This window comes from Pipra filicauda, unplaced genomic scaffold, assembly GCF_003945595.2.
Source record: "Pipra filicauda isolate LSUMZ 115617 unplaced genomic scaffold, ASM394559v2 scaffold9_size5747161_pilon, whole genome shotgun sequence".
Classification (NCBI taxonomy): Eukaryota; Metazoa; Chordata; class Aves; order Passeriformes; family Pipridae; genus Pipra; species Pipra filicauda.
In genome coordinates this window covers 1,865,527-1,888,775 of record NW_024105198.1, presented here as the reverse complement: position 1 = coordinate 1,888,775, position 23,249 = coordinate 1,865,527, and the positions used below count along the sequence as shown (strand labels likewise).

General features: G+C 49.6%; 1 protein-coding gene across 2 annotated transcripts in view; it reads right to left on the bottom strand.

Annotated features, from left to right (window-relative positions):
• Positions 1 to 23,249, bottom strand: part of GABRQ (gamma-aminobutyric acid type A receptor subunit theta) — a 70,584-nt gene that overhangs the window by 9,094 nt on the left and 38,241 nt on the right. For both annotated transcript variants that reach the window (XM_027725044.2, XM_027725055.2), the window contains exons 4-5: positions 13,649 to 13,869; positions 824 to 906 (exon numbers count right to left, since the gene is read on the bottom strand). In XM_027725044.2, the coding sequence (XP_027580845.1) occupies positions 824 to 906; positions 13,649 to 13,869 (304 nt within the window). The remainder of the gene's footprint in view (positions 1 to 823; positions 907 to 13,648; positions 13,870 to 23,249) is intronic.

Below are 23,249 nucleotides of genomic sequence, written 5' to 3'. Positions count from 1 at the left end.
TCTGCCTGGATCTCAGGAATATTGTAAGGAATCGTAGCTTCAACTAACAAATTGGCTTGACATGACCCATTAAGAACAAAATCGCAACACGGGGAACTGTGGGTAATTCTCTGCCTTCTGTTTTCTTGGTTGTACTGTAAACCATTCTCAAAATGCTAAGGAGTGCCAGGAATGACATGACATGGCATTAGTGCCTCCAGCAGGACCTAATTTCCATCCCGTTACCCGCCACGCCAAGCGCTGTGGTGGCAGCACATCCCGAGGCCCAGGCACGGGCAGGACGGGCACCTTCCCACTGTGGGTGCTGTGGGACCTCCAGGGTGGGAAAAGTAATTCCCTGAGAATCACCACTGAAGGTGCATCATCATTAACTGTGAGATCTGCTGCTCTGGACCACTCCTGGAGGGATGCTGCAGTGCATTTGTATGAGGGAGAGCTGGACCTCCTCTGCCAGCGCAGTTGGGAGAGGATTTCCGTGGGAGTCAAGGGAAGATCCAGGCAGGGAGGGACTGTGGGAGGGCTCAGGTCCCACTTCCCACACAGAGTAGAGCCAGCCTCGAGTGAGGACAGGTTCCCAGGGCTTCCTTAGGGCGAGTCACTCCCGAGAGTGATTTTAACGCCCAGCCTGCTGCTGGAGCTACGTTTTCCCAGGCATTTCCCCCACGGGGTCCCCTCAGGATAAAGTTTGGATGAGGGAGCCTGGTCCTGCCCTAGGGAACATCCTCCAGGACGGGTGGCCCGTAAGGAGGCATCCCAAGAGCGGGAAGGTGTGGCTGGGGCGGGTGGCATCAGGTGGCACCGCGCGGGCAGGAGGCATACGCACAGCTCTCGATCTCCAGCGTGCAGTTCTGCTGGTCCAGGGGGTACCTCCGCAGGTCCATCATGCAGGCGGCCGTGGTGGTGATCCTGAAAGGAGAAGAGAGAGGGGAAAAGAAAAAAAAATCAGTTGTGTCTGGGTTTTTTACTTACCACGAAAAAAAAAAAAGGAGAAATGAAAGGCAGAAGCGAAAGTCAGGCAGCATTTGGGGCCGCTGTTTCCCTGGAAACCAGGGAGATCCGCGGTGGGAGGTGTGCAGGGCGGGGGGCTGGATGCGGCTCACCCCCAGCGGCACACGGCACAAACCCCCCGTGACTCACGTCAGCGAGGCAGCGTCTCTATTAACCGGGTGGGGAGGGATTTGTGTTCCTCCTGTCTCTCCCTTGGGAGAGACAAAGAACCCGGGAGTAGGCAGAGCTATGGCTGGGGGGGGGGAAGAGGAGAGGCATGTCCGTATGTAAGAGGGAGACAGCAACGCGTGTCCGCGGAGCAGATGATGTATCCATTGAATCTCCCAGCAGTGACCTGTGGAGAAGAATATCTGACCACGTCATCACCCCCCTTCCTGCCCTAATTGCCCCAACGACCCTAATTGCAGCCCCCCCACTGTCCCCACTTTGGCACTGCCCCACCCAAAGCCCAGACCCCGCTGGCAGAGCCCCCCTGCTCCTGTGGGCTCACGGCTCCGGTACCGGAGTCACTCGTGCGCAAATGATTGCGGGATCGAGATCCACTAAAGACACAGGGGGAGGGGGGTGCAGCCCCCTGGAAAATAAGTGTGGGGGGAGAATGAGGGTGGGTGTTGCTCTGGGGGTGTTGGAGCACAGGGTGGGGGCAGAGCAGCACAGTGGTGAGGTTCAGACAAGGCTGCGAGGAGGGTTTGTGTGTGTTGCATGTTGTACATGCAGGAGCATCGCTCTCTGGGATGGGGAATTTTGGGCTGGGATAGATAAGGCACAAGGGCATGAAGCAGGGACAGAGCTAACTCACCAGCCTGGCAACACCGCCCTGGAGTTGACAGGCTGCCCCTATTTCTCAAATATATTGCTCCCTTGCCCCTTAATGCAGTTTTCTTCCTGTGCGATATATGTGTGCAGAGTGCTGAAGAGGGGGGAGAGATTGGTGCATTCTCCCCCTATTTTTTTCAATTAACCATCTGGAAGGCATTAATCAAGCTACACATTTTTTACTATGTAGGCATAACCAGTGAACTGTTAACGAGAAAGCTTCATCTTCTGAGCCCTGTGGCCTGGGAGAGAGAAAAGACAGGAAAAAAGAAAAACAAGAAAGCAGAGAGAATGAGATGGCGAACCAGTGAGAAAGAAGGGGGAAAAAACAGAAAAAAAACCATCAATGGTAGAAAAAGAGACCAGAAAGGGGGAGGGAATGGGTGAAGCTGGACAGAAAATTGGAAATGGGAAGGGGGGAGGAAGAAGGTGGGGGAACAAGCACCCATGGGAGAGGGCTGCCCCAGGGGGGGTATCGGGGCAGGGGCTGTGGTAGGGCAGGCTGGCAGCCCCGCAGAGCTGCTGGCTCTTTAAGAAATCTCGTGTGCTAAATTTATCTTCTCTGCTGTCTGTGAAGTCTGTTTGTAGGAGATGAAGCCTTGAGGAGAGCCTTTGCCACTGCCTGCCGTGCTATAAATAGATCCGAAGAGACGAAGGGAATTTATATATATCCTCACTGGGTCTAGATACAACACTGCAACTGCCCTCTCTCCGAGCAGGGGGCCCAGGCGAGCTCTTAACCCTTTTATCTGTAATGCAGTTGGGGTGGAGGAGAAAGCTCAGAGGGGGAGAAGGATAACAGGACAAAAGCCACTTAAAAATTGCCACCACGGCTTTGGGACTGCATGCAGTGCTTTTACAGCCTCCCAGCTTGGCACCTCCAGGAGGGCAGCTGGAAACACAATGCCTCTCCCACCCTAATCCTCCTGGACTGGGGTAACGGGGCACAGGAGACCACGGTGGGGAGAGGGGTGGGAAGCAGATCCAAAGCACACCCAGGGGGAGCTGCAACCTTGCCAGGAAAGCCCAAGGTGGGAGGTGCAGAGTCCATCCTGGCCGGGCACTGAGACCAAGGAGTCATGCACGGGGATGACTCATCCCCCGATGCCGCACACAGCCCTCACTATATATATTATACTGCACCCCTGGGAAATGGCAGCTACAAATGCGTTTTCCTGTTTTCCCTAAAGTGTGAGATGCAAAAAAACGTATTTAAATGAAAATTTTCCACCCCATTTGTGGACCCCGTGGGCTAAAAAACCTTTCCACGGCGCCCATCCCAAAATTGCAGCCTGGCTGGCTGAGTTGGCCGCACAAAGGACATCCAGGGTTCCGCCTTTTGTGCTTGGAGAGGGACCCTCTGGCCAGGATTCGCTTATCACCTGCAGTGCTGGTTGGAGGTGCAGAGCGTGACACAGTGAGATATGGCCACCACACTCCATGCACCAAACCCTGCTCGCAGCAACAGCCAGCATAAATCCAGAGCCACTCCAGTGATTTTTGCAAGATCACACCAATTTGGATCAGCAGAGATTTACAGCAGGGCAGAATTTATCCCTGTTGATTCAAAAAGAAGAGAGCCATGGGACAGGTAGGACAGAAAGGAGAAAGACAAGATTAAGAGGACGTCTGTCCTCAAAAGCTGGATAATTTCCTTTTCCTTCTGATTAAAGGGTTGGTTTATCCACACCACACAGCTCAGCACCCTCCAGAGGTACCCCAGTGAGATGCAGGTCACAAACTCCTGGTGATCTGCCCAGGTAACGCGGCTTGGGCAGGTGAACATTGGAACCCTGTCAGGTTTTGCTGTGATTTTGAAGCAGAGGTAGCACAGCTCTCTGCGGCTCCTCCAGAGCATTTCAGCTGCAGTGCCTGGCAAGCCCAGGAACACCAGCAGCACAGGAGCACCTGGATGTGAGGGTCCTGAAGTGTAACAAGATTCAAGAGGCACCAGGTCCAGCTCAGGTCCTGTCTCTGGGCTTCCTAGAGCCTGATAAATCAGCCCAAACTTGCTTTATCACTTAGGATAAAGCAAGTGATATCCCAGAGAGGATGGGGGTGTTTCAATTTTTAGACTTTAGATCTTAAAAAGCATCCTGGACACCAGCTTCCCTTTGATATACCCTGCTCCAAGTCCATGGGTGTCCCACAGCATCCATCATAGCTTCTCATAGCACCTGCCATGAAATGGTGCAATGCCCACCTGCAGCCTCTGAGGCTGACTCACCCTTCACCTGCTCCTAGATAGGCCAACAAGAGCTTTCTCAAGCTGCTTTGGTGGCTGTCAACTATGGGCAGGTGGGACTCAAGAAGGGATGAAGAGGCTTCATGCACCTCTGGCAGTCAGAGGGGGATGTAAGCAAAACTCAGCCACCCCAGTGACCTTTTTGGGTCACAACATGTGCCATCTCTGGCTCAGAAGGCCACAGGACCAACCTTTGCCTCATGCTTTGATGGGTATAATTGTATTACCTTGATATGCTCTGAGCTACTGGCTGAAGAGTTGTGTTTGCTCATGGAAGACTGCATGGGGAGGACTGGATGGAGAGATGGATGGGGGGATCCTGTCTCAACAGGGTTAACAGGCAATCAAAACAGAAGGAAAGTAAGAGGTGGAAAAATGAGGAGAGGATCAAAGAGTGATGAGAGCATGAGCATTGATGGGAGAGGCAGGAGGGGACCTGAGAGACAGGAGAGCAGATAGTGCAGGACAGGCCACCAGGGTGAGGGAACAGAGGAGAGGGATCAGGGAATGCAAGGAGTAAACCAGCCTGGGGAGGAAAAGCTGGAGAAGAATGAGAGGTTAAAAGACAGAAAGCAGAGGAGTGGATACTCACTCTGTGAGAAGGGAGATGAGGAGACAGAGAGCAAACCATCACCCTGTAAACAGCTCTAGACAGAGGCACTGCCTCCAGAAGACACAACCACAGTGAAAGGGAGCGGGGACCAGAGGGAACGCCAGGGAAGGATGCCACCTTCCCCCTGGCGTTAGCATGAGGCGCTGGCGCCCGGCCAGGCTGCATCTTCTCCCTCCCCCTCCTCCTCTCCCGCTTCTCTGCCCACCTCCCTCCCCGTTTAAATTCAGAAATTTGTGTGGTGTGAAATTTCCTCTGCTTTGACGGCGATTCACAGAGACACTGCCCGTGGAGGGGAGAGCCTGTGCCGGGCACGGGGAGCTCGCTGAGGCATCCACATCCACCCCCTTCCAGCTGCCGAGCCCGGCCACCACCACCCCCTCCAGCTCCAGCTCCCCTTCCCTCCCTCAGTCTCTGCCCACCCCACAGGCGTCCGGCTCAGCCCCACCACAACCTTTACAGCTCCTTCCCCACATTCATCCCCTCGCCCTAATTGTTCCTCCTGAGGTCTGTAGGCAGTCGTGCTATCAAGTAGCCCAGTCCTCGCTGCCCTGCTGCCCCACTGCACAGCTGGCTGGCAAACAGTTCATCTGGGGGGAGAACGTGATGTGGAGAAACCACTGTACATCTCAAAACAAAAAATAAAAATAAAAAGAGGACAGGTATGTGATGTTGAGCAGCTCTGGCAGGCTGTGGGCTGATGAAGATCCCCTCCTCTGCCAGCATGGAGTGGATCAAGCAGAAGCCAAAGCAACACCTCACTCTGGAGAATGCCCTTCACCCCCAGTAGAGGTAGAGACCACCTCTATGAAAACTGCCACGGAGCTCCAAGTCACACAGGGCTAGTTCTGGATCTCTGTTACAACAAGAAAAGCTGTGCCCACTTGAAGCTTGTGTGGACAAAGCAGAGACTGGCACAGAGAGGGTGATGCAGCCTTGACTGCTGCCCCTCTGCCTGCTCTGCTCCCCGAGCCCAGCAGCAGCACAACTCCACCACAGCTGCAGCTCAAAAGGTACCACTCAAGTTCCTGCAAACCATCAGCCCTCCACAAATATTTCAGTTCCCTGACACGAACACCACCAGCCATTTCATTCCCTCTCTGATCCTCCCCATCACTGTTTATTTATTAATGGCTTCTTCTGTCTTATTTAGAATGATTATATAAGTTCACAGACATAGAGCAGCTTTGAGCTCCAACCTGCCATTAAAACCTGATGTGGCCAAATGCCTTCTTTCCATCTTCTCCTTATCCTGTTGCTGGTTACCTTCAAGGGAGCTGCCCATTCAGCTCCTGCCCCAGTCAGATTTCCCTTTACCAAACTTCAGCTCTGAAGGCCCTCAGCCACCCATTCATTCTCCAGATCATCTCCAGTATGTTGGGAGAACCAAGCTCAACAGCCACAAGTGTAAGGGGTAAAAAATTACTTCCCCAAAATATGTTCTGTTTTAAAAGGAGCAAGTCCAGACTCTCTAAGGAGGACTGGATTGAAAAGAGGGGAGGACTATTATTACCTTTGAGACATGCCTAAAACAAAGGTGGTCCCTTAAGCTCATCCTCACAAAATAAACCACTGCACTGTCTGTATCATAACTTCATCTATACCAGCAAACTAAACATGCCTGGCACTGTTTTCTGAGGCCAACGTCAACTGGTATGGAACGATCTTTGTCTACATTTAAATTCTTACCCCACAGAAAAAGGGTCTGGCTACAGGCAGAAAGCCTGTTGAGAACGGTCACCAGCCTCTGCTGTGCTCCAGCTGGGAAATACCTGACAGAATGTTTATAGACACAGAGCAAATCCAGGAAACAAACTGACTATGTGGGACACTGAGGTTCAGTGTCCAGGAATACTCCCTGATACCTTTGGCTTCAAAAGGATGCTGACCAAAATTCAGTATGGATGAGAACAGGAGCACAGTGCAAATCCCCCCACCACTGCCTTTCTAAATCAAGGGGAAATACAGCCAAGAGTCACTTTACCCTATTTTACAGTCATGGATTAAGTGCCATTATGCAGGGACTAACACAAACACTCTCATAGCAAAAGATAAACATTTAAGTTGCTATTTGCAACTTTTTGGATTTCAGATCTCCTGAGAAGCTAAAGATGCTCCTGTCCCCTCGGGATACAGACTCCCAAAGCTCTCACCAGTTTGCAGCAATAAGGAGAAGGGATGGAAGTAGCTCAGGTTTCACAGGACTTAGGCAGGCTTGCCCCATGGGGCAAGTGAGACTCCCAGGGGAATTCTGGTGACTAAGAGGTAGAAAGAGAGGCAAAATTACTGTTTTGCTAAACATGGGAATAAAAGCAAAACTGAATTCTTATTCTCTACATTCTCAAAGTCAGCCATAAAAACGTGCTGGCAAATGTCACCTTCTGCCTGGCAGTAAGCACAAACTTTGAAGGGCCTGGAGGGATTTATAAGTCTGGTGAATTTTGCCATTCTTTTAACACAGTCTGATCTTTGCAAACTCCTGGAGGTCATGACTGAACCAAGAGCAAGGCAAGGATATGGAATATTTTCCCCTTGTGTCTGTTTGCCTAAAACTGACTCCATAAACCTTGGCACAATCCTGCTAAGGTCACTGTTTCCAAAAGCACCTGTGCTTGCATAGACATCCTTTGATAAATAACAGTGTGCACTGCACTTAGATGGAAGAGGAAAAAAAAGCTTTTTCTAAACTAGTACTCAGGGTACCAGCCATCTAAATCAACCATTTTTCCAACCCGAGAGAGTACAAAGCAGAGTTGCCTTGACTGCAAGGTTTTGCTTTTCTGCCCCTTTATTCTATCCCAAATGCACTGTGTGTCTGGCCAGTCACCAAGTGGACTGGGAGACGAGAAAGTCCCTCATGGAACACCTTTAAAAAGAGTCATTTGTTATGGTTGCTTCAGATACCAGTGACCTGCACTTAACAGAGATATCTCCCTTCAGCAGCATCAGGCTGGGCTAAGCTGCATTAATAAAACAGCAGCCCAAAACTTAAACCTGTGGGACGTGGTAAAGAATAGGCAAAGTCCAGGGATGGGCTTAGAGGGGTGGCTGGGATAGGACAAGCAGGAAGACTAAGAGGTGCTGCCAGGGTGAGCTGGGGGTTCAGAGCCAGCTGTGACACTGATCTGTCAGGAGACAGTGGATACTCCTTTGAGGTGGTGAAACCTTAAAACACTCACTCACCACATCCTTGACCTCTATCTGTGCTAACAAACAAGTCAGACTTATAGGAGATGTAGCACAGGCAGCAATTCAGCCAGACCCTGATGTTGCTTGCCTTTGTTCTTGCAACATTAAGGAAGGAGAAGCAGCTCTGGTTTGCTGCTTTGCCCTGTTTGAGTGACCTCCAACTTCTTCCACAGCTTCCAAGATTATTCAGAAGTTCCGTATTATTAAACTTTCTTCTACTGTTTCCTGTTAAATCCCCGATCCTGATTCTAGGAGGCAAAAATAAGAGGAGGATCTTTCCTCAGCCTCAGCTGGGGAGCTGAGCTGGTAATTAAATCCTCATTTCCTCTCACCCACCTAACAAACTCTTCTCCAACCTCCACATCTTTGTGCTAAGGAGCTGGGCCAAGGCAGAGCTCTGTGGTGAGAGCAGGACAAGGTTGCAGAACTAGCTCCAAGGGGGTGGAGGGATGGATATAAGTCCGACTCTTTGCACCCAAGCTGCCAAGGGAGAGATTTCTGTTGCCTTTGGCAAACGTGGGGAGGGAGCAGGGAGAGCTCCTAGAGACAGGGCAGAGCCTGATTCATCTCTCACATTTCCAGAGAAACCTCTCTCAGTGAGGGAAAGGGAAGCAAAAAAAAGAGGATTTATTCCCTTCTGGCCTGTGAGATGGGAAAAGAAAATTGCTCAGTGGTCTCGGTACAGAAAAAAACCCCTCAGTCTTAAAAACTCCTCCATCTAACCCATCAGGCCACCTTGTCTGCAGAAAATCACATAACACCCATGGAGAAAATGAGGACATGGCTGAAAACAGCTGGTTTCAAGTGAGACAGGAGCAGGAGAAATCTTTCTATAGACTGGAGAGCTAAATAACCCCAGGGTGGGACCTGGGGAGGGTAATGCTGACAGGGCTGGGTCCTGGTCAAGCGGCAGGTTGGAGATGGGGGCTATGAAGGAGCCCCCAAAGATAAGCTCCAGCAGGACCCCAGCCATGGGAAGCAGGCAGGGCAGCCCTGGAGGCTCTGACAGTGTGGGTGCAATGCTTGTCACAGGTCTGTCAACCTGCCCTGCCTCCCTGTGCAAGGTGAGCCAGAGGTGGTGCCCAGGAACGAGGTCTGGTCCACAAGTGGGTCAGCAGTAACTGGCTGCAATCAGAGACATCCCCCAGGAGCAGCTGACTGATGAGAACTCACCAAGAGAAGCAGAACTGAAGCACAGCCCAAGCAGACACAGCCAGCTCCTCTCAGTTTCAAACTGCAAACCTGGAGTTGTTTGAAGCGTGACCGTTCTCTCCCCCTTGCTTTAAGCACTGAACAGGTACTTACACTGATGAGGACAGCAGGGCTCTGCCTCCCCAGGCTCCCCACATGCCTTGGCACCTCGGCGTGCTCCCACACTGACTCATCTCCAAAACACACCTCGCTGCATCATCACGGACAGGGATACAACAACTGACAACACACATGCACAAGTTTCCCACCAGCACTCCCACCTTCGCAGGAGGAGATCCCTCCTTCTCCCTGCACAGGATTCAGTCTCCATCATCAAATTCCTCTGCAGTTTTCCAGTTGCTCGGTTTACACTGCCTGGGCTCCTCGCCAGCCAGGCATCACATCTCGTTTGCTGTCCACCCTGCTCTGTGCCTGCTTCCCACCATCCCAGCTCCCCCTCGAGCTCAGGGATGCAGCCCGGGCTCCTCAAATCACCTGTTTTGCTGAAATCCAGTTTTGTCCCTAATTAGAACGAAATCAAATAGCTTCGAGATTTCCCTGAAGGGTTTTTAAAGCCGGTTTCAAATACGATTTCCAATTACCACCCGAGAATTTCAGCATTGTTACAGTTGTTTCTATTTTTAGGTCTCTGAAAACAGACAGCAAAATACTGGTGACATCAGCACTTGACCAGTGTCAACTTGTTTCACTACCAAATGGATGCTACATGGTCTAGAAAAGGAAATAAAAATCTCAGACTGTAATGTATAGCTTGTATGTGTGACAGTGTAAAGCTTATTGAATATTGTGGCAGGGGTGGACTAGACAGTCTCTGGAGGTCCAGAGAAAGCCTTGGCAATTCTTCATCTTAGACATCAGTACTGGTTCCAAAGCAGCTTGAAATAGTGAGGGAAATATTGAGATAAGTGAAACATTTTCTACATAAAACTAGGAGTGAAGCATGGACATTCTCTGAAATGCTTTTTCTTAAGTGAAAAATTTCTCCCTAATTTTTTGATTTTTTTGCTTAAAATTTGATGAAACCAATGCAATTTCTGACCAAAAAAAAAAAAAAAAGCCACTAGGAGGAAAAATATATTAAATTCAGCCAGTGCTATCCAGCTTTTCCTCACTATTTTATCCACCTCCCTCCAATACCCAGTAGCTGACTGCTTTATCTTTGTGGGTAGCACCTTTAAGCCTCCCTTTATACTGCAGAATTTCCACAGCATTTTAGCACTTCCCTGTTTCATGCCACAGCTCTCCTGTGCTTCACTTTGCATTCCCACAAGGTGTTCACGGGTCAGGTGAGTTCAGGCACCTTCATGCCAGGTTACACCTTCTCCATCCTCCCATGCCACTGGGTGTTTGCAGAGGTAACAGTGCCCTCTGGGCTCAGTCTGGGCTCCAGGCCCCTCCTTGGCCCTGTGGGATTTGTGCCATCTGCCAGCCCGTTGGGGAAGGGGGTAGGGAACACCAGTCCTGTCTGCAGCCCCGCAGCATCCCGGCATCATCCCTGCTCAGGCATTCCTTTTGCTGGAGACCTGGCAACCAGCTTTTAATCTGAGCCCAGTGAGATTTAATTTTGGAGTAAGCTTTTGTATTCAGTGCTTTCCTGAGATGCAGCTACATCACATCTGCTGCACTCCCTTCAGCCCTTCATTTGCTAATTCTACCCAAACCAAGAACAGGCTTTTCTGACACCCAGTTTTCACAGTGGGTCAAAAGGCTTCATTTACTTGTGCAAACAAGTTATCTGGATCCTGATCTTGTTCTCCCTGAAGTCAGAAACAAAACACCCATTGACTTGGGTGTGAGCTGAGCTGGACCCTGGGGTCTGATCCAGGGCTGGAGCCCGATCCTGCCAGTCCATGGAGCACTTGCTGAAGGCAGGGGCCTGCCAGGGTGCCATCCTGCCTGGTCTCTGACATCAGAGGCTGCTGGAAAGAAAAATGACTGTGTTGTGCCACAAATAGCATGATTGAGTCACTTTGCTACAGGATCAGCTCAAAGGAGGGGGAAGTGGCTGGCGAGAAGGTAGCAGGAGAAGGAGCGGAGATGTGGGATCTTGCTCAGGGAAAAACAAACAGGCAAACAAAGGAAAAGAAACAGGGATTTCCCCCTTTGGCCTTCTTCCATCAGGGCAACTCCATTTTATAAATTCTACCTCAAAATTCAAGACAAGAGCAGGCTTCAAAACACAGGGTGAACCTGCAGCTCCCTTCCTGTTTGGAGGACAAGCCTGGGGGCATATTTACAAGGATGAAGGGAACACAGGTGAATATTCAGTGACTGTTTGCTTCCTTGCTTACATCTGCTCTGCGCAAGGCTGTGTCTTTTGGAATGGGATCACAGTTATTTGCACCCAGAAAACTGGACCTAGTACTTCTGTTTTCAGCAAAATTGCAGGTGCAGGAGTCAGTACAGAAAGCAGCCCTAAAGAAACCATTGTCCACACCATTATGAACAAAGCTAGAGGGACTTCAAGCATTCAGGGCACCTGGGTTGTCCCCCAGTACTTTCAGACCCTGACCTGAGGTGCAGTTTGGGAACAGGAACTGCAGCTGCTCAGTGCTTCATTTTCACAACTGCCATTTTCTCCAGGGGCAAAAGAGCAGCTTCCAGGAAAACCAGTCAAAAGTTAAACCAACACAGGCAGCTCTTACTATGGCCCTGGAAATAACAGGCAAACAGCTGTGATTTCCTTTCTTTTGGCCTGGATGCAATTTTCCCCATCTCGGCCTTTTACACAGGTCATTTGAGGGAGCTGAGCTCCCTCCCTTGCACTTCTGGGCCCTGTGGGAGGGGAGGGGAAGGGACAGGACAGTGCTCCAGGTGCTTGCACAGTGTCCCAGCCCCAGTCAGCTCGAGTGCAACCTCCCCAAGGACTTCCAGTGCCTGTCACCTGTGCTGCTGGGTTCACACCACTCATTATGTGAGCTGACTACACGGCAGCTGATAAAAATACACCAGCACTTCTTCTTCTTCTTTTGCTGTGCAGGTGTGTGCAAAGATTTCCCACCAGCCTGGGGGAGGCAGCTCTGCACCCAGGTGGGCTGGCTCAGCAGCAAAGAGCTCAGCAGCACTCTTTGCCCCCTCCTTCCCACCAGGCTGAGTTTATGCTCCTACCTGCCCTTTCTCGCACATCTCCCTGCCCAGCCTTCGCTCCTGTCTTTGTACAAGGTGGAAATTTGGGGCAGTGAGCTGTGGGAAGGCTGCAGCCTTTCCAGTGGGTCAGTAAACCTGGCTCAGGGTTCCCTGGCAGTATCAGCCAGACCACATCACCAGCCTAAGGCAGAGAGATAAATGTACCTGTCCCAGGAAGGGAGAGGCACCACAAGGTCAGAGTCACAAAGCTGGGCTTGTTGCACCTTTTGCTTCCCAGGGCTCTGCTACAGGGAGAGCACAGAGCACCTTGCTGCCCTGGCAGGTTGAGGTCCTGGGCACCCTCCTGCTTTGCCAAGCCCACACCCAGCCCTACCCTTCCCAGAACAGCCCAGCTACTTAAAGAGGAGGAAAACAATCACACAAGTCAGACTTTGCTACAAAACATGAAGCAGCAGAGGAGCTGACACTGTAAATGGGAAGGGGTGGGTGTACTCTTTTGGAAGGAGAAAGGTCCTTCCTCCCCCTTTTGCTGCAGTGGGACATAAGCCCAGAGCTATCACAAACATTTGTAGTTGTGGAGGCAGGTCGAAAGAGCCAGCTGTGAATTTGAGTAGTTGAAAAAGGGGTAAAAACCCCCAAAACCAAAAAACAAACTACCACAACCAAACCAAACCAACAGCAGAAAAACCCAGACCCCAAACCAAAAAAATATTAGGAGAAAAGCAGACAAATACAGGGCTGGGAAAATCATTACCAGGGTTTCACTACAGCATTCCACAGTCACAAATTCCCTTTTTAATCCTCTGCTACCTCCATTTAACTTTCTTACCTACTCTGGCCCCTTCACATAGCCAGATAACAGCCCAAACTTTGCTCCCTCCACCACACACAACCACAGCAATTTCAAAGGCTTTGGACTTGCTTATGTCAATTTATTCCAGACACTATAAAAAGCCTTCTCACTGAAGACCATTACTATTAGACACCAACTTTCAAGCCTCAATTTTAAGAATTGCTCTAGTAAACACACATTGTTTTTAACCATACAAAAACCTGTCTTCTATGACCAACTCAAAAATTACTCAAGTGATTTGACTCAAACGCTCCAGAAACTCAGCCTTAGATACAAAAGTAAGAAAGGCTCATCTCCATAGGCCAAACCCTCAGAAAATCACAAGCATCTGAAAAAGAGTGTTTCAAATGGCAGTGTTATGAAACAGGAGTGACAGTGACCTGAAACACCCAGAGCAGACCATTCCCATCTCCAGCATCCATCCCTGGCACCACAGGAAACGCCGGAGGCTCGAAGGAAACCCCCATTTCCAGCTTGGAGAAAGAACAGATAACACAGAACTTTGCAACACCTGAGTATCTTTTAGGCTTTTGGGTCCTTGCCTTACCAGACTATCTTTGAAAATGGGGGAAGTTTAGATGAGGTTCCCTTTTGGACAGCAACCACCAGAGATTCCCCTCAGACTCACCTCAGGCCGTACAGGACAGTCCCGTCGGGATGGAGGCGAATCATGCGGTTCTTCACTGTCACCCCGTGCAGAAAGGACTTCTTGTCGTTCAGGAAGTAGGTGTCAGGCAGCCACAGCTGGTCAGCCACCCGGTTGTCCAGGGTCAGGTTGAGAGGAAGGTCGTTGTACGCCAGGCGTTTGTCCCGCCAGCTCTGCTGGAAGTACATGGTGATGGTGTAGTCCTGGGAGGGAAACATGAAAACATCACCCTGTGCCACTGTCACTCCATCCCTTCACTGCTGTGTTTGTGTTCGTACCTGCACAGGGTCTTTATTTTTTGGAGGGGGGGGGTGTGCTGTGTTTGGTTCTGGGAAAACAGGAGCAAGCCTGAGCTCTGCAGGGGACAAAACAGCACTACCTGACTTCAGTCCAGCAGAACTGCATCCCACTCGTGTCGTCCCAGCCTACTGAGAGCTCGTCTGCATAACCAGCAGTCATTTGGACTGTGCACTAAAGGATGTCAACCAACAGCTACACAGCACCAAAGACTTCAAGGGTTCATCTCCCAGTGAAGTCCCACAAAGGTGTCTGGACCCCGGGCAGTTGTGCCCATCCACTGCTCGTTACCACACAGTTGGGAAAAGCCAGTTCTGCTACCAGCAGAAGCTCAGGAGATTCCAAAGGGCACATGCAGAATCTTTCCTCCAGGCCAAAGTTTCAAAGTCAACCCAGGCCAGCCGTGACAAGCTATTAGCACTTGCCTTGTTACACGAGCTAAGCTGGGAATTCATTGTGATTCTCAGGAAGGGACATATGTGGAGGAAATCTGTTGTCAGTGGAGCATGATCCACTGGTAAAGGGGCAGTTCCCTGAAAAATTTCCCATAAATTTGGACATCAGAAGGAATTTCTTCATGGAGAGGTTTACTAAACAATGGAAAGGGCTGCCCAGAGTGGTGGTGGAGTCACCATCCCTGGAGGTGGTCAAGAAACAATTGGACATGGCACTAAGCTCTAGCTGACAAGGCAGTGATTGGTCAAAGGTTGGACTCCATGATCTTGGAGGTCTTTTCCAACCTAAGTGATCCTGTAACTCCTGAACCACGCCCAGCTAGCACAATGCCACACATCTCCTGCTCCTCTCCTGTTCAACAGCAACAAGCTGGCACTTAAAATTGTTCCTAAGACAAGAGTTTTATAGAGGGCACGGGTTTGCTGCTCTGAAGCCCACAGCTGGAGTTCTGTAGGAACCATACTTGTGGTTGCACAGTAACAGCACTTCCAGGGGAAATCCAGAGGCCTCGGATCAGCTTGTTCAGAGGCACAGCTAGAAGAAAAATTACTTATTCCCAGGTAAACAAGTAGTACAGGAAGGAGTCTTGTACACACTAATGCCAGGAAACATTCTCACAACAGTTCTTAAACAGGCTAGGAGCCAAGATTTTTGGGGTAAACCAGATAGCATTAAAATAACAGGATGTCAATTAGGAAGTGGGCACAAGTCCTGTTGACAGTGACCTTACAGAAACCAGTGACTATTTCCCAAGTCCTAAAATAAAAAGCATTTTTGCAAAGGCATGCAAATGATCTAGAACAGGTGGGATCAGATGGTCTCTTCCAAAGCAGATACCTGCAGTGCTACAGGAATCCTCTTGACCACATGGATTTGCATGACAAGCATTTCAACTCTGCAAATTCCAGCTCTGTGCAAAAGGCTGATGAGGAACTTGCTCATGCACCAACATCTGGGCTGAGCACTGAGGCATCCTGCCTGCCTGTCTCCTCCCACTGACTTCACTCAAAGCCAGGTTTGATTAACACCTCTGAAAACAAGCTCAAAGAATCCCACATTATGGGTAATGCCAGCTTTTGGGTATCTAACTATGATTCAGAAATTGAGACCCACATGCATATCTGAAAGGTCACAGAGTAACTCTGTGGAGTACACCAGATACAGAAGCTATAGCTGTCACCTTCTGTGTTATCTTGAAAAGAACAAAAACACACTGACAGCTTTCTGGCCAAGGAACTGTTTTGCTTTGCTTTTTAAAGGACTGTAAACTCCTGCCTCAGAAGCCTCACAGTCCATCTCTCAGGGGCACAAACATTTTTGTTTTGGTCAAGACTTGCAAAGGAAAATGTTGTGCCCAGAATCCCTTCCAGGGTGTTTGGACCTGCATTGCAGTGAGAGCACAGAGGAGCAGAGCACCCGAGTTCCTGGAGCCATTTACCCTCCTTGGTAACAGACTCATCCCCTGCCTGTGGGAAACTTAGCTACAGAGGCATCATTCCCATTCTCCCCCTTTGAGAACTCCACCCGCACACCCTGCCAAGCTGCTTCACTGACTTGCATTTTCCTGGTCCTTGACAGAACCCTGCAACACCTCACCCCTAACCAGGCCACCCCACTGTCACTGCAGGCTCCTGCCAGCCTTCAAGTAGCAGCAGACAAGAGGTGTCACTGATCTGCAGAAGGCAGAAAGGGCAAGCTGCTCACAAAGTGAACAATACACCTTCTAAACACATCTTCTGCACTCCCAGGATTGATGGGAACAGACCCAGAGGGGTGCAGAAACAAAAGCCTATGCCCCAGCCATCAGGTTGATGAGGTTCTCCAGGTACAGAGACCTTTCTGGGGAAGAAAAGCCAGCCCAGCGCAGGCCTGAGCTCTGTTCTCAAACCTTCCTGGGTTTCTTTGGGCAGCATTTTGGAAGCCTGGAGCACTTGATAATCATGGTTCCTGTAGTGTCTGAGATTTCCCTCAGCCTCTCTCTCTGCTGATTCCTGTGTTCCACTTGTTCTCCTGCTTTCCCTACCCCATCCCATCATTGAACAGTCAGCTTCAGAAAGAACATTTCCTCTCTCCCTGCTGGCCCAGTGATGACCAGATCCCTTAGTTTGTCCCAGAAGCCTGGTACCCAAGTAGCTCACAAGCTGCACAGCTCCAACGCTGCCTCCAGCCCTTTTATTCACCACAGCATCCCTGTGCTGTCCTCCCTGCCTGGCAAGGCAGAGTCCATGGCCCAGCTGTGTGTGGGATGGCACTCAGCACCACAGCTCCCCTTCAGCCCCTCACGGAGCTCAGATGGCACCTGAGCCTGCTGGAAAAGCTGCTGGGAAGCTGCTCAGCACAGCCATCCCTGTGGGACCCCTCTCCACATGCCCCTGCTCTGTCTGCTCTGCTGAGCAGCCCCATGCAAGCTGCCAGTCCCAGCCCCCTCCCCATCCCCTGGTTTTGCAAAGGCTTTGCTCTCCCTCTCTCCCCTCCTTCTTGCTGGGAGAGGCACACCAGGCAGGGGACAACACATGGGCAACACGTGGAGCTGGCAGGCAGTCCTTCTGCAGAGGTGCCTCCCTGTGAGCAGGGAGGACAGTTCACTCAGAGGGCCACAGAAGCACTGGAAAAGGAAGAGGAGCTTACCCAGGGGGCTCACATGTTGGAATGCCGGTGCATCCCACCAGCTGCTGAGGACAGGGCTAGAATCCATCTCTAGGCAAGAGGATACTGGTAATTACAGCCCTCCCTGGAACTCAGCAGAGACCCCAAACCAAAGATGATGCACATTGTGAAAGGCTGAAACGTTTACATGACAGGGGCACGAATGGAGGAAGGTATTTCCTGTAGAACCCCAGAGGCAACAAATTCAGTCAAGCATGCCCAGGGATTCCCTAGGTTCTCAGAGGACAGGGTAGATAAGGGAACAGCAGCAGAGACACAGCAAGAAGGGAAATAAGCTGGTGGTATTAGTGTGAATTCAAGAATGAATTTCCACTGGCTCATACTCCAGACACCTTTAACATCTAAGCTGCTCCTCCTCCATCTCTGAGCCCCTTTGGAGTGAAATGCTCACCTATCCTTAGAAAACTAACCTGGACTTGTCCTGGACCCTTCCCCACCTGTGTTGGGTCTGTGCAGTTCCAGGGCAGACACAAACCCACTGTCACAGGAGAACTAAGCTGCCTCTTGGAGGAGAAGTGTCCCAGGTGAAGATGCCAGATCTGAGCCTAGCGGGAACAAATCCACTTGTGCAGAGGAAGACAAAGTTTAAGGAGGCCAAGGCAGTGAGAGGACATGTGAATCCAGGAAAGGGGATTAACAGAGGAGAGGAGTCACTTCTGGCATGGTGAGCACAGGTTGGCTGCCCCTGGAGCAGTAACAGATTGGAGGGCAGGAGACAGCAGATACTATTTGAAGCCACCACAGCCCAGGTGAGGACAGGGCCAGACCACCAAGGGACACAACACTCGAGGGAGTCAGTTCAGTGGGGGAACCTGAACTTTCTGGTCCACAGATCAAAGAACAGCAAGAGGTAGAACAGGACCAGTTAAGGCACCACAGTAACAGGACAACTTTCTGCAGGCAGTAGCTTCAGTCTGTAACTAGAAAGCCACGCAAGGGATTCCTCCTCTGCCTGCAGTGACACCCTGTCAGAGCCCTGGGGCTCGGGGCTGCCCTTTGGGGGAGAGCAGCACGTGTCCCTTTGTGCTCACTGCAGGGAGGTGAGGGTACAAAACAAAGGAGCCCCCCTTCCTCAGAGAGAAATTACCTTCTCCTGCAGCCTTGTGTCAGCATGCAGAACACAAACACGGTGTGTGTCCCAAGTGCTACTCTTAAAAATGTGTCTGTGCTGATTTTGGAGACACGGTTGTACTGTGGCAGACCAAAAGTTTTTCTACATTAGTATCCTGTCTCCAGCAACAGTAGAGAGAACATCAGGGAAGAATATAAACAAAGCAGTCTTTGTTGTGATATTCAATTCTCCAGCTCTTTGAGACTTAAGGATCTCCCCAGGCAGAGCTGGTACCTTCTTAATTGAAGATATTCAGCTTCTCTTATGAGTTTGTCTTATTTTTCAGCCTTTGGCATCTTCAATCTTGTGGTAGTGAGTTCCACAGTTTAGTTCTTCACTATATTTACATCACTTTAAACCAGGTACAGATCAGTCTTTATCTTTTCTGATTCCCTGTAGTGCTTGTATTAAAAGTCAGTAAACCTTGTATTACTCAGGCTTACAGGGTCCCATCCCCTTTTAGACACTTCAGGGTTACTCAACAGGACACAAATAACAAGACACTCTCAAAAGCAGTTGAAAGGCTCTGATGGAGGCAGGAGGCAACAAGGAGGGAAAACTGTTGCCTGGGTTAAACAGAGCAGGGATATATGATGACAGTATCTGACATTCAGCAATGGGCTGTTGCACAAGAACTGACTGAAGGCAAGGTAAGGGAAATAACTTTCCATGGAGCCTGTGGAATTTGATGTCACAAAAGCACGAAGTCAGGAGCGTAACAGCATTTTGGAAGGTCTAAGCATCAATGTGGGAAATACAGTTCAATTCATCACAGGAAGGGACTAACAGGAAAGAATTGCCCAAGGACACTGAGCCTGCTGTTGCAAGGCCAAAGTTCCACCCTCTTCTATCTCCCAACAGAACTCCCAGGCAGCTGCTTCCTAAACCCTCAGCACAACTCCCAGGAGACACAGATCACGGGCAGGTTGGGTCAAAGTATTTTCCTTTGTGCTGTGGCCTGGAGAATCCTCTGCACTAAACCAGTCCAGAGACAGGAGTGTGCATGCTCATTAGGGGCTACACTAGACTCAAAAGCCAGGATCAGAAAGGGAAGGAATAATTTATGTAAAAGAGTCAAATATTTGCTCAGAATACAGCATTTCTGGCAATATGGATGTTTCCCATGAAGGTGACTATTCCAGGCCAGTGGAGGTTGTGTTTCCCCAAGCATTGTAAGGTGCTGGAAGCAGTAACTTCTCTGCAGGGGAGAGAGTTCACTGCTCTTCTGCTGCTGCAGGACTCTGGGCACGAGGGATAAAGGAGGTTTTGCAACTCACCTCTAGCACTGGCTGTGCAACTTGACTTTTTTTCCCCTCATTTCTTCTCAACCCTGACTTTGATAAAGCACCTCCTTTTGGAGAAGCAACCAAATAAAAGTCTTTCCCTATATAAGCAAATGACATATGGTCTCCTTGTCCAAGATCACAAAAGAACATTAGGAAAGCCAAGATGCTCCAGAAAGAGGGAGAAAAATGGAACATCTGACTTAGTAAAAACCAAGCTGCCACTGCCAGAGACTAATGAACAGTTTGCTGGCTTCAACTTCTTTGATGATTAAACACCATCTCCTGTTCCCGTCATTCTTGGGAAAGAAATTAAAGGACAAAGTAGTCCTCAAGTATGTTCCATTTGAAGGAGGGGGTAGGGGAATAATAGGAATTATTTTGAAGGGGAGAAGGCAGGATCTGCCTGCAGTCAGTTGCAAAGAACTGGAGCAGTGTAAAACATACAGGGGAATACAGGAAGGACAGAGCACAGTGGCCACAGTTCTCCTTTAGTAAGCTTGTGAAAGAAAACTACTTTGCCCTCCTAAGGGATTGTCCATTTCCAAACACGTAAATGGATGCATCCCAGACCTTAACATGCACCAGTTAACCTGACATCAGTAAATACCTGAGAACAGCCTTTCCAGCCCTAAGACAGCACAAAGTCTGTTCAGACTCTCACCTTTGCTTAGGGAAGGAGGCGGCAGCTTTTGTACCTCCTGTACTTTCCATGGGCACAGCACTCTGCCAAAATGCTGCTTTTAATTTCTGTTTTGCTGCTGGTGCCAGTGCTCAGTTTTACAAATCTGAAGTTTTGCATGACAGCTGTTAGACATAAAGTGACAACCATCTCAGATGCTGCCCTCCTCCCTGCCTTAGCAGGTGAGAAAGACAAATCTCTTTCCACTTTCCCTCTTTTTGAATAACAAGGTGTCAGCACTGACTTGGGAATTCGGAAGAGCACCTTCCACCTGCACTCCTTCTGCAAATAATGCCAGGAAGGACTGGCTTCCAGGGTACAGTCTATGCCCTTCTGTGCTGCAGGTCTTTGTGCTCTTGAACTCGTTTTCTTCAGGACCTGAGAAGTAGTTTGCATGGATATGTTCCCCTCACTAATCTGATCTACTTTTCTAGTAATTTGCATGTATTTAATTGCTGAATGCATGTCCAGAAACTGGGACAGGTATCAGTGACATCCTCAACAATTAGGGGGGTGTGAGGAAAGTGTGGCTTTGTTGCCCTATTTCTCTCCTGCCTTGCCCTATCCCTGCAGCACCTGGAGTGGTGCTGGTCCTGCAGGTGTAAGACAGAGGACATATCTAGCTGGGTGCTGAGCCAGGAGGGCATTGATCTGCCCATGACAAGGCCTTCAGACTCCTGAGCCTGTACATCAGTGCCCTGTTTGAGCAGGAGGCAGCACCACATGTCATCCTGCTTAACAGCCCCAGTCCTGCTGGAAGCAGAGGTCAAGAGGAAAAAGCCAGAACTGAAGGGCACAGGGATGAGCATCACCTGCTTTGTGAACACAGGCTGAACAGCAACCTTGCTCAGTGTTACAGGCAGCAATCCCAAAATCACCACCTGCAGCATGACATCTTCCTCGGGCAAGCTCTTGGAAAACAATGCCAGGCAGTTTCTATCCTTAAGCCATAAAATCTGTGAGCTAATTCACAACATACCTGCTGGGCTGCTCTCCTCACTTGCTTCCTCATGTGCTGGTAGCTGAGCAAAACCCAGAGCCCATTCCATCCCCCAAACCAGGATTGTTTGATCTCCCTGTTTCTGCATTACCAGCTTGCACTCAAACCCCATCATAACTTGAGAAATTGTCTTTTCCAGAGAGCAGCCACTTCATGAGAAATGGCCAAATGCATTTTTGTTTCCTACAGCTTCCCATGCAAACAGAAAGGCACACTTGGGCCAGACACCCAACTAAGGGCAGAGAAGCAAGGCCATGCATTAAGTTCAGCAGGAGGCAGTACATGAATTTGACCAATTTTCAGGCAGAAAGTCAAAGTGGTGGTGCTTACATGATCTTCTCATACCCAGTGGGCTGGGAACTGGTAAGGACTCACTGTAACTCCAACAGAACTGGGAACAGGTCAGATGCTCACCCAAACAAGGAGGGAGCTCAGGCAGCAGGTCCCCAGGTGGGTAATTTCTTCCAGGAAAATGGAAAGTTAGAGGGATGACTGGCTTGGGATAGTGCAGGGGGGCAGTGAACTGACCCCTCCTCCATGAGAATGTGATGTCTGTCCTCCCAGGCATGACACAAGTTCCAGACACTGCAGGTAACATGGGTTCTGCCCTCTCCTAGAGATCCTTAAAGACTCATTCCTTGATGTTTTGCTAGTGCACCACATGTCTCCAAACGGCTGCTCCAAGCCCTCCCAATTCCCTTCTCTCCCTTCCCATGTTTACTTAAGGCAAAGTCTTCACTTAGCCCCCCTTGTTAATTCTCTGAACCTCTCTCTAGGAGAGCACAAGGTCACCCATTCCCACAGTGGGACACTCACAAGCATTAACACAGTGTCCCTGTGGAGCCTCACAGTCATGACCAGGCTTTGCAGGGCTGAGAACGGGAGTCTGAGGACTTGCCCATATTACAACAATGCCTTCTGGTTTGATGTGCTGGGTAATTTAATACAGATTATGCTGCCATGGGCTTCTGCTGACCCCTGGCAGGGGACCATGGTGCTTCCAAAGGCCATCTTCACCTTCCATTGTCTGCCTGCACTCATCTAGTCCACTACACTGCTGCCTTCCACACAGCTAGAGGCCACAGGACAGGGCTGCTGCCTGCATCCCACCCCTCTCCTCCCTTCTCCCAACTCATCTTTTCTCACCTTCCTGGCACCACCCTGGTTGCCTCAAAGCATGTTGTTGCCATACACATATGGGTATACTTAATATCCAGCCATGAAAGCTCAAAAAAACATTTTTAATAATCACTTTGCATTTAATTAAACATGCAACAACTAGCCTATTACAGTAAATTAAATTTAAGTGAGACATTTGAACGGTGACTAGTGAAGGTATCAGTTTCTAAAGCCCTCAGAAGGATGGAGGGAGAAAACTGGATTATGTGAAGGGAAAGTTGGTGCTGAAAGACAGGAGATGCTCTCTATGTCTTTTCCAAGGGTCTTCACCACCTCTGCATGTATCCCCAAAACCCTTCAAAGGGTCTTCACAGCCCCTCCATATATCTTCAAAGAATTCTCACCTTGTAGTGACATTTTTACCTTATACTTGCTGAGGTAAAGCTCATTTTAAAGTGGTTGCAACTCAGTAGGGATTGTAGCAGGATCAACCTGGAAATGGAAAAAGGTGATTTCTCCAGAACATTCCCAGAACTCTTCACTCCTTTGGACCTTTTTTATATTGAAATAAAACATTCTCTTCACCATGACAAGAGTTTTACTGGACAGTGATCCAGGCAGACTTTACCTCAAGAAGGAGAGATGGTCTCTACTAGTCAGTGTCTGTGTGGAAGACAATGGGGAAAAAAGGCTGGAAGAATGGGGACTTAAAGCAGTTAAAGGGTTTGAAGTTAGCTACTCTAGAAAACACCTCTGGGTACCAATTTCAGCTCACTTAATGCTAATTCTGTAGATGACTTTGGGCACTTTCACCAATGCTTCATTTTCCCTTATCTGTAAAAATCAGACCCTGATTTTTAACTGACTAGCACCAACCCCAAGCTCCATGCTGCAGTTTGGGATCTCCACATCTCTAGGCAAGTGCTGTGTGTGTAAACACAGGAACGAGTCTTTCCTTCCTGAGGAGA